General features: G+C 42.9%; 1 protein-coding gene across 1 annotated transcript in view; it reads left to right on the forward strand.

Moving 5' to 3' along the window:
• LOC115130649 (vascular endothelial growth factor receptor kdr-like) overlaps window positions 1–11,321 on the forward strand; it is a 75,711-nt gene extending 64,390 nt beyond the window's left edge. The window contains exons 28-30 of the mRNA XM_029661997.2: window positions 1,529–1,601; window positions 1,839–1,939; window positions 5,629–11,321. Of these exons, the coding sequence (XP_029517857.1) occupies window positions 1,529–1,601; window positions 1,839–1,916 (151 nt within the window). The 3' untranslated portion in view covers window positions 1,917–1,939; window positions 5,629–11,321. The remainder of the gene's footprint in view (window positions 1–1,528; window positions 1,602–1,838; window positions 1,940–5,628) is intronic.
• The last annotated feature ends 249 nt before the right edge of the window (window positions 11,322–11,570 follow it).

Consider the following 11,570-nt stretch of genomic DNA (forward strand, 5'->3'; position numbering starts at 1 on the left):
TTACCCTGAACCTAACAGAGATATATTACCCTGAACCTAACAGAGAGATATTACCCTGAACCTAACAGAGAGATATTACCCTGAACCTAACAGAGAGATATTACCCTGAACCTAACAGAGAGATATTACCCTGAACCTAACATGGAGATCACACAGACACCTGTGGCTCACAACACTATTGAATAAGCTCTCTCACATTTTATAGCATTGCAGTTTAGTTGAAGATTTCTGCCATAAGTCTATGTACATTATATAACATTTAATAGAGACACTTCAGCAGAAATGTAATGTCTCCTTGGGCATCTTGGCTTAACGGAACGTTTATCTCTCTTTAAATATGTGTTATCTTAAATGTACTGAATGTTAAAGCTACAATATGTAAGGTTTTGGGCAACCCTACCGAAGGTTGCCAGGTGCACGGTGTTTCCTACCACACATTGGTGCGGCTGGCTTCCGGGTTGGATGCGCGCTGTGTTAAGAAGCAGTGCGGCTTGGTTGGGTTGTGTATCGGAGGACGCATGACTTTCAACCTTCGTCTCTCCCGAGCCCGTACGGGAGTTGTAGCGATGAGACAAGATAGTAGCTACTAACAATTGGATACCATGAAATTGGGGAGAAAAAGGGGGTAAAAAAAAAGAAGGAAAAAAAAGAAATGTGCATTATAGATCTGTCATTTGCAGTTAAAGCACGTCTAAGAAGCTGTGGATATGTTCTATGTGCGCTATTTCTATGCTTCCCATTCTTAAGTTTAGTTTTTGCGTCTTTTACTTTCAGTTTGGTACACCAGCTTCAGACAGCTGAAAATACAATATTTTTAGTTATGGAAAATATATTTCACCGCGGTTTAGATGGTACAATGATTCTCTACACTGTACTTGCTTGTTTTGGCACATCAACTGATATTAGGCGAACTATTCGAATTTTAGCAACTAGGAAATGTCAGAGTGATTTCTGCATATTGTGCCTTTAAAATAACAACCAATCACTTCAATACATTGTTCAAAGCACACACCATTTTCTTAACATATGCTTTGCTTGGCGGTTCGGCTACTTACTCTTAAAGAAGTTAATGTAGATCTAGTTGAGGACAGTGAAAGACCTGATTAAGGTTGAGATAAGAACTATATACATTGGCAGTGAGATGTTGAGGGAGCCCAAAGCATTGTGGCCCCTTCAAGGAATTTCCTCCCAAACCACAGACCCTCCTTTAGGGTTTAGGTCCACTTAAAATAATATTTGTCAAGCCCTCGTTTCACAGGTCCTACGAGTGTGTTTATTGAGAATGTGTTGAAATGCTCTAATAGCAGTTATCCCTTAAGCGGAATTAAGCAGCCATTTGATTCTCTGCGTCTGTTGAAAAGCAAAATAAATAGAGGTTCTTTTCAAAGACCAATCCCACTGACACTATGTAATTGTTCATTACCTTGATTATGTTCCCGCTTATTGTGTTTCTCAATGCCGCTTTTTGGCACATGTAATCTTGGAATTCCCTGATTGGGATCTGATTTTGGAAATCTTATCCCTTCAGGAACATCCGGCCGGGAAGTGTGAAGACCTTTGACGAGGTTACCATGGAGAACAGCTCTAACGACAACCATGAGGTGAATTAACTCATCACCCCCCAACTTAACATGAGGGTGTCTCTTCACTACAGAGCTGCCTAATTAGTAGGGTGTAAAACATCTGGCTTGTAAGAATAGACATATGTGAGACCACACTTTTGTTGGACTAGCTCTGACACTTTCTCTATCATTCTCTCATCCTCTTTCTCTTTCTCTCTCTTTCTCTTTCACTCTCTTTGTTTCCTGATATTTCCCTCCCTCTCTCTGCACGTGCAGGGGGGACAGTCGGACAGTGGGATGGGCCTGTCGTCTGACGATGGGAACACGCTGAAGCGCCTGGAATCTTTTGCCTGACCTCCCTGCATCATGGCCCTGGCGTGAGTACACCTAATCCCCATCTTCCCTGTCACTAACATCATCTGGAGACGCAGAGAGGGGCGGATAGAACCATAGTGAGAGGCAGAAAGAGGCAAGGGAGCCACCGGCAGAGGCAGGGAGGGGTAGAGCGGCAGGGAGGGGTAGATGGGCTGGGAGGGGGGTAGAGAGGCAGAGGCGGGGAGGGGTAGAGAGGCGAGGAGGGGTGGAGAGGCCGAGGCCGGGAGGTGGAGAGGCCGAGGCCAGGAGAGGTAGAGAGGCAGAGGCCGGGAAGAGGCCGGGAGGGGTGGAGAGGCAGAGGCCGGGAAGAGGCCGGGAGGGGTGGAGAGGCAGAGGCTGGGAGGGGTGGAGAGGCAGAGAAGGATAGATAGGGTGGAGAGGCAGAGGCCGGGAGGGGTGGAGAGGCCGAGGCCGGGAGGGGTGGAGAGGCTGGGAGGGGTGGAGAAGCAAAGAAGGGTAGAGGGGTAGAGAAGCAGGATGGAGAGATGTGGGAAGCAGAAAGAGGTAGGAGAGAAGGAGAGACAGGGTGCTGGACCTGCCCAGGAAACCCACCCACTGGCCTGGAATGTAGACGTTCGGATTGTCACACACACACACACACACACACACACACACACACACACACACACACACACACACGGTCCCTATCACCCTCTGAACCTCAATGACAGGTTTTTGCATTTGTAAAAAGAAGCCATGCGAGAGCCCAATCGAGACAAAGGACTCTGGGGAGGGATATTGCCCTAAGGTGACAACCCAAAAGACAGAAAACAAAAGTCCAGTGGAAGTGTGACTCGGGCCTGGGTGGTTTAACACTAAAACTCAAAAGGCTGCTCGGCCTGATTGAGACATCCTCTGACAACTTACTTATCAAGGAGTTTCTACGTTTTTAGAGTAGAGGCAGTGTTTCATACATCACTCAACTGCTATAGTGTGAGATGACATGAGAGGTCGGGGCCAAGGAGGGACTCTGTCCAAGCACTCTGTCCAAGCACTCTGTCCAAGCACTCTGTCCAAACACTCTGTCCAAACACTCTGTCCAAACACTCTGTCCAGACACTCTGTCCAGAGTCAATCTAACGGATGTTAACAGAATAACAGTGTCATTGCTGAGGAACAGTTGTGGACTCAGATGTCTCATCACCCTGGATGTTATCTGGTCCACTGTAATCAGTCTGTGGTGGCTGTTGTCTAACATCACCCTGCGTCTTTGAGAATGAAGGCTCCCCTACGCAATGAACTGAGAGCTAATGTTCAGATAGAGAACATTCCATTATGCATGTACAGTCCACCCACTGTCCCACATAAACCTGTGGTTTGTGTAGATTTAGCTTTTAGAGATTGTTTATGATTTTGAATGTTGGCCAATAGCAGGGTTAATCTAGTAGGTCACACACCCGCACTCTTTGGATCTGAACATGATCAGCAAACCAGCAACTTCCAAAATGAGTTAAAAAAGGGGATTCATTCAGGTTATTCTAAATGTAATCTCATGATACAGTTCAAAAATCCTCAGGCGTAGACTAAGCTTCCCATCAAACCAAAATTGGTTCTGTGAAAGTTCCCAGAACATTCATTAGGTCGCGGCAAATGTTCTCACAACACAAAAACTGTCCAGTCTTGCTGATGATTATATCATTTTTGTATAAAACATTTGCCAGATCTTGCAAAAAATGTTTCTAGAACACATTTAATCTGTTCTTTAAAGGTTCCCAGAATGGATTTCCTTGTCCCACCGCTCTCTAGAAACTCGTTGTGGCAAGCCGGGAGTCTGCAAGCTGACCTCGGTCGCCAGTTGGACAGCGTTTCCTCTGGTTGGATGCGCGTTTCTTCGTGGTATCCAATTGTTAGTAGTTACTATCTTGTCTCATCGCTACAACTCCCGTACGGGCTCGGGAGAGACGAAGGTTGAAAGCCATGCGTCCTCCGATACACAACCCAACCAAGCCGCACTGCTTCTTAACACAGCGCGCATCCAACCCGGAAGCCAGCCGCACCAATCTGTCGGAGGAAACACCGTGCACCTGGCGACCTGGTTAGCGTGCGCTGCGCCCGGCCCGCCACAGGAGTCGCTGGTGCGCGACGAGACAAGGATATCCCTACCTGCCAAGCCCTCCCTAACCCGGACGACGCTAGGCCACGGACCTCCCGGTCGCGGTCGGCTGCGACAGCGCCTGAACCCAGAGTCTCTGGTGGCACAGCTAGCACTGCAATGCAGTGCCCTAGACCACTGTGCCACCCGGGAGGCCCCTTAAAACATATTTTTGAAGAAAAAAATATATTTTGTTATCAAAAACATTATATTTGGATGTTATCATCCTAATGTTAGATACAACCCTAACTAGAACTTAATGGGAATCTTAGTTTAATGTTCTGGGAATGTTCCTGGGTTTGCTGGGTTCCCAGCTAGCAATCACCCAGGTCATCGATACCGTCCGTAGAAGACAGGTTCCTTGACCAACTGTAGATGACACTGCTGGCATGACACCTTGTCAGAACCTTTCATACCTGTACAATAGAGAGAAACCAGGGCTAAGGACAGGGCTTAGAAAGGTCCGGCTGCAAATACTCTCCCAGCTTCAGTTCAAAGAGCACAATTGCATTAAATGAATACATGTCGGTGGAGTCTGTCTTTGCCCCACTCACAAATGCCTCTTTACTGGTCAAAAAAAGATTAGGACTGAAACATGTTCTGACAAGCAAGAACAGCTAACAAACAATGTTTTTTTTTCAATGCAATAATCATAAACTGGCAGAAAGGGTACAGGAAAACATCCTTGAGTGGAGTTTGATGTGAAATGACCAGGATTAATGACACTATTCCGAAACCCACAATGAACAAGGTCTTGGTTTGAATAAAACGTTATGGATCCCCTCCCTCAGCAACCATTGTTCCCTCCCAACCCCACCCCCACACCCCCATCAACCCATGTACAGTGCTCCCATCGTCTCTGTGCCCCTATGTGATGCACAACGCTGGGTAGAGAGAGACTAGAAGACCACTACCAATGGGCACAGCCTTAGCTTCCATGGCCTCTTCCATGGGAGAACCAGTCACCAGAGGCATGCAGAGAATTATCTATTTATTGAGGGGAAAGAACCCTTACTGGGTCGCCACTCGATGACTGTCACCTTTAACCTTCTGGAGGTTTATGAGGGTGGGCCTCCGTGGCTCTGTAATGGTCCTCTAGCTTTGTGCTGTAGAATTCCACGTGGCACTCCCTCTTCCCCACTCGCAGTTGTCCTATACCCTCTCCCTATAGCTCTCTCTCTCTATCTCCCTCTTTTTGTAGACGTGTGTAAATGCTTGGCATAGTATTGATGTCAGTACTTGACTCAAAAAAAATTGAAAATGTAATACACCACCCTGTCATTTCCCCAGTCTCATAGTCAATGCAGCTAGTCAGTCATGTGATTTACCCCACTGGGATCTGACCTTGCGTCCCTGTGAGCTAGGTTCTGGAAACTCCTAGCAACCAGAAGACAATAGTAGTCAATTACTCATATAAGGATCGTTTATGGGAGCAGAAGTGAGAGAGGCCAGAGAACATGATTGATGATATCCTTTATGAACAATTATCATGGAAATGTATTATCGGTTTATTACTGAGTCAGTTTTTAAACATGTATGTGCTCTCTCTCTCTCTCTCTCTCTCTCTCTCTCTCTCTCTCTCTCTCTCTCTCTCTCTAGGATGAAGGCAGTGAGTAGGAGTAAGGAGTCGGTGCTGATTGAGGAAGAGAAGGACAAGTACCCTCAGCCTGTCCCCTCTCTGGACTTCATCCTGAACAACTCTTCCCTGGAGCCCGGTCTGGAGTGCCATAGCCCGCTCCCTGACTACAACTACATAGTGCGCCCCTACACCCCACCTGTGTAGCCCCACCCCATCGCCGTGGGAGACCCCCCCCCCCGACCCTGGTGGAGAGTCTGACTGAATGCCTCAAGGCCTCTCCTTTGTTCTCCTCTGTTCTAGCTCGCCCTGGTCTTCACAGTGCACCGTAAAACGCCTGCTGCTGCCTCTCTCCTTTTAACTTCTTCCATTTCTCCTCGTCCCCGGGGCTTGAGCTAGAGACAAGTTTGAGACGCTTTGTTACAACATGGGATCTGTTACTTTAGGACTGTGACACCTTTCTGTGTATCTGCACTTAGCCTGCCTGCTTCCCATCAGCCCACAGTGCAGGAAGGAGGAAGAAGAGTCTGCCTTCTCAGCCTGTCCCAGGGGTTCATCTATGTGCTGCTGGTCTTCTCCATACCCCACTGTGATATCCACACCACAGGGGGTTGGTGGCACCTTAATTGGGGAGGACGAGCTCGTGGTAGTGACTGGAGCGGAGTCAGTGGAATGGTATCAAGTACATGAAACACATGGTTGCTATGTGTTTGATGCCATTCCTTTAGCTCCATTCCAGACATTACTATGAGCCGTCCACCCCTCAGCAGCCTCCACTGATCCACACATACAGATACCTATAGACCTACAGTGCTTTCGGAAAGTTTTCATACAGTTGAAGTCGGAAGTTTACATACACTTATGTTGGAGTCATTAAAACTTGTTTGTCAACTACTCCACAAATTTCTTGTTAACAAACTATAGTTTTGGCAAGTCGGTTAGGAGATCTACTTTGTGCATGACACAAGCCATTTTTCCAACAATTGTTTACGGACAGATTATTTCACTTATAAGTCACTGTATCACAATTCCAGTGGGTCAGAAGTTTACATACACTAAGTTGACTGTGCATTTAAACAGCTTGGAAAATTCCAGAAAATGTCATGGCTTTAGAAGCTTCTGATAGGCTAATTGACGTCATTTGAGTCAATTGGAGGTGTACCTGTGGATGTATTTCAAGGCCTACATTCAAACTCACTGCCTCTTTGCTTGACATCATGGGAAAATCTAAATAAAACAGCCAAGACCTCAGAAAAAAGTCTGGTTCATCCTTGGGAGCAATTTCCAAACGCCTAAAGGTACCACGTTCACCTGTACAAACAATAGTACGCAAGTATAAACATCATGGGACCACGCAGCCGCCATACCACTCAGGAATGAGACGCGTTCTGTCTCCTAGAGATGAATGTATTTTGGTGCGAGAAGTGCAAATCAATCCCAGAACAACAGCAAAAGACCTTGTGAAGATGCTGGAGGAAATGGGTACAAATGTATCTATATCCACAGTAAAACGAGTCTTATATCGACATAACCTGAAATGCCGCTCAGCAAGGAAGGAGCCACCACTCCAAAACCACCATAACAAAAGCCAGACTACGGTCTGCAACTGCACATGGGGACAAAGATTGTACTTTTTGGAGAAATGTCCTCTGGTTTGATGAAACAAAATTAGAATTGTTTGGCCATAATGACCATCATTATGTTTGGAGGAAAAAGGGTGATGCTTGCAAGCCAAAGAACACCATCCCAACCGTGAAGCACAGGGGTGGCAGCATCATGTTGTGGGGGTGCTTTGCTGCAAGAGGGACTGGTGCATTCACAAAATAGATGGCATCATGAGGGAGGAAAATTATGTGTATATATTGGAGCAACATCTCAAGACATCAGTCAGGAAATTAAAGCTTGGTCGCAAATGGGTCTTCCAAATGGACAATGACCCCAAGCATACTTCCAAAGTTGTGGCAAAATGGCTTAAGGACAACAAAGTCAAGGTATTGGAGTTTCCATCACAAAGCTCTGACCTCAACCCTATAGAAGATTTGTGGGCAGAACTGAAAAAGTGTGTGCGAACAAGGAGGCCTACAAACCTGACTCAGTTACACCGACTCTGTCAGGAGAATGGGCCAAAATTCACCCAACTTATTGTGGGAAGTTTGTGGAAGGCTACCCGAAACGTTTGACCCAAGTTAAACAATTTAAATGCAATGCTATCAAATACTAATTGAGTGTATGTAAACTTCTGACCCACTGGGAATGTGATGAAAGAAATAAAAGCTGAAATAAATCATTCTCTCTACTGTTATTCTGCCATTTCACATTCTTAAAATAAAGTGGTGATCCTAACTGTCATAAGACAGGGATAATTTACTCTGATTATATGTCAGGAATTGTGAAAAACTGAATTTAAATGTATTTGGCTAAGGTGTATGTAAACTTCCCACTTCAACGGTACCTCTTGACTTAATCCACATTTTATTGTCTTACAGCCTGAATTCAAAATTGATTAAATATATTTTTTTCTCACCCATCTTCAATTAAATGTACAATATCAAACAAGATAATATAAAATCATAAGACAGTTATGTATATTCTTCTGTATATCAAATTATATATACATGAACTTAATTTCCTTTAAAGACTCAGATATTAGTTAGAATCTAAATATTGCACAATGTTCTCATTTGTGAGGTCCTCACACAATACCCCATAATGACAAAGTGAAAACATGTTTTTAGACATTTTTGCAAATTTATTGAAAATGAAATACAGAAATAACTCATTCACATCATTATTCACACCCCTGAGTCAATACTTTGTAGAAGCACCTTTGGCAGCGATTACAACTTTGAGTCGTTCTGGGTAAGACTCTAAAAGCTTTCCACACATGGATTGTGCAACATTTTCCCATTATTATTTTCAAAATTCTTCAACCTCTGTCCAATTGGTTGTTGATCATTGCTAAACAACCACTTTCAGGTCTTGCCATAGATTTTCAAGTAGATTTAAGTCAAAACGGTAATTCGCCCTCTCAGGAACATTCACAGTCTTCTTGGTAAGAAATTGCAGTGTAGATTTGGCCTTGTGTTTTAGGTTTATCCTGAAAAACTCCCTAGTCCGTAACGATTGCAAGCATACCCATAACATGATGCAGCAACCACTATTCTTTAAAATATGGAGAATAGTGTTGTATTGGATTTGCCCCAAACATAACAATTTGTATTCAGGACAAAAAAGTTAATTGCTTTGACAATTTTTTTTGCAGTATTACTTTAGCGCCTTGCTACAAACAGGATGCATGTTTTATACATGTTTTTTTCTGTACAGGCTTCCTTATTTTCCCTCTGTCAATCAGGTTAGTATTGTGAAGTAACTACAATGTTGTTGAGCCAACCTCAGTTTTCTGCTGTGACAGCCATTAAACGCAGTAACTGTTTTAAAGTCACAATTGGCCTCTTGGTGAATTCCCTGAGCAGTTTCCTTCCTCTCCGGCAACTGAGTTAGGAAGGATGCCTGCATCTTTGTAGTGACTGGGTGTAAATAATGACTTCACCATGCTCAAAGTGATATTCAGTGTCTGCTTTTTCAAATGTTTACCCATCTGCCAATGGGGGCCCTTCTTTGAGAGGCATTGGAAAACGTCCCTGGTCTCTGTGGTTTAATCTGTGTTTGAAATTCACTGCTCGACTGAGGGACCTTACAATTATCTGTATGTGTGGGTTACAGAGATGAGATAGTCATTCAAAAATAATGTTAAACATTATTATTACACACAGAGTGAGTCCATGCAAGTTATGTGACTTGTTAAGCAAATTTTTACTCAAGAACTTATTTAGGCTTGCCATAACAAAGGGGTTGAATACTTATTTCATTTAATCCATTTTAAATTCAGGCAGTAATACAAAAAAAAGTGGTAAAAGTCAAGGGGTGTGAATACTTTCTGAAGGCACTGTATGCAAACCTAAAGACAGGCTCAGGTATTCCTATGATCTACTGTGAACAACACTAAGAAGCACAACAGATTCCAGACGTATAACACATGAAATGTAGTGGTAGCAGTTTATACTGTTGTGTAAATTAAGAATGTGTAACTATGTGGCTGTGTTACTATGGGGATAAAACATGTAACAGAGAAAGAAAATAGGTTGGAGAATTGAGGCGTTTCTTGTTTTACTATTTTATATCTGTACAAATGTTTTATAGAATAGAAAACTGGAAAGTAAATGTGCTATTTTATTATATTAAGTAATAATTATTGTGTTTTCTTTTAGTTCGTAATATGAGGTTTAATAAACATTCTTATCACAAAGTTGGTATTTTCAAGCATGTATTACTCAGCTTGACTTTAGCTAATGCTCACGTTTTTAAAAGGCACCTGTCGGACAGATTATCGGAACGGTTCGTGAATAATTGAATCTGTCAGTGAAAAGATTTCTCACTTGAGTACTCCGATCCCCAGTCTTCCCAGTGAACATGTTTAAAATGTATATATGTTTTCCCATTCGCCTCAGAGAGAAGAAAGGGTTGAGACTGTAGATGGGTATTGGCTCAGTCTGAGTAGTAGTAGTAGTTTCAACAGCCCATAAAGTCCCAATGCCCTCTGAATAGGGGTAAGGTATGAAGGGAACAGGGCAAAACGGAGAGTAATACCACACTGCTTTGGATTTAACACTACTTCTCTACCGTGAAGGCATTTTAAATGAAAAGTCCGATTTGGATTCCTTCCCCTATCCCGATATGGGCCCGTTCATGAGGAAAACCTAACTGTATATTATTGTTATGGCCTGAGTGCAAAAAGGAAATGAGATGATACAAGAGAGCCACATGGACAAAGCTAGTTAAAAACATGAGCTTGGATTAGAATTCCACATGAAGCGTGTGTCTGAGAAAGCACTAGTAAAATAAACCATGCATATTTATTTAGGTTTATATTATACGTTGTCGCTTATTAATCCAGATCAAATGTCCTCTTCAATATGTCACACTGAAGAGTTAACCAAAAGATTTGTACCCTCTGACTCCTTGATAACAAGATATGGAACATTCCGGATTTTAATTCCAGATTTATATGCTGTTTCCACTGCTGTATACACTTTAATTACATTAGGAAAGATGAAGGAATTTACTGTTTGTTAGCAGGAATGTTTAGAATAGAAAGCTTCTGCTACTGATCTATTTTGTTACACTAAAAGTGTTAGTGAAGCTTGCAGGGCAGGCTACAGGAATCCTATGTGTTATCCAGGCTGGTCACAATACACTGGTCACTGAAAGTTATGTTATCTACTTTCTCACGTTTAGCCTGTAATTACCTTTAAAAACAAGGCTGTTATGCACAGATTTAAGGGAAAAGTATCAGGATGAAGAGTTGAAATGTTTGGAAAAATATGCATCTTTGGTTAAATAAAACTTCCAGTGACACCAGCTAGTATTTCCTTACAAATAGGAGGAATTGATCGTTTGTGTGTGTTAAGCTACTACAATGTGCCAATACAATACATTATTCATTAAGGTTTATTATGAATCCTGTCTCTAAACCCCGAAATCCTGCCAAATTACGTTTGCGTTGTTAATGTGGACTGACTGGGTCTTGTGTTCAATGTGGAGGGGGAAAGTATATGCACTGATATTTTCTATCAAATATAGATTTTTGTCATCTAAATGTATTTTTATTATTAACCAAGCATAAGAAGTGAATAAAGATCTATATATTTATAAATGACTTCTAGTCCACTCCTCATTTTTTCTGAAGATGCTAACATTGTTTAATATATTAACCCTCCGCTTTTTTTAGGACATAATCTTCTTTAATCTGAAGTGCACCATGGGTAATCAGCACCATTTTCAACACATATCAGCAGAAAAAAATATTTGTTGCACAACTTGTCTGTGGCTGGGAATGTGGAGATGGGTGAGACGCGTATCCACTGTATGTGTTTGTCATCAGAAGGCTACACTCCGCTGGTCCTGC

This window comes from Oncorhynchus nerka, linkage group LG6 (genome assembly GCF_034236695.1).
Source record: "Oncorhynchus nerka isolate Pitt River linkage group LG6, Oner_Uvic_2.0, whole genome shotgun sequence".
NCBI classification, from domain to species: domain Eukaryota; kingdom Metazoa; phylum Chordata; class Actinopteri; order Salmoniformes; family Salmonidae; genus Oncorhynchus; species Oncorhynchus nerka.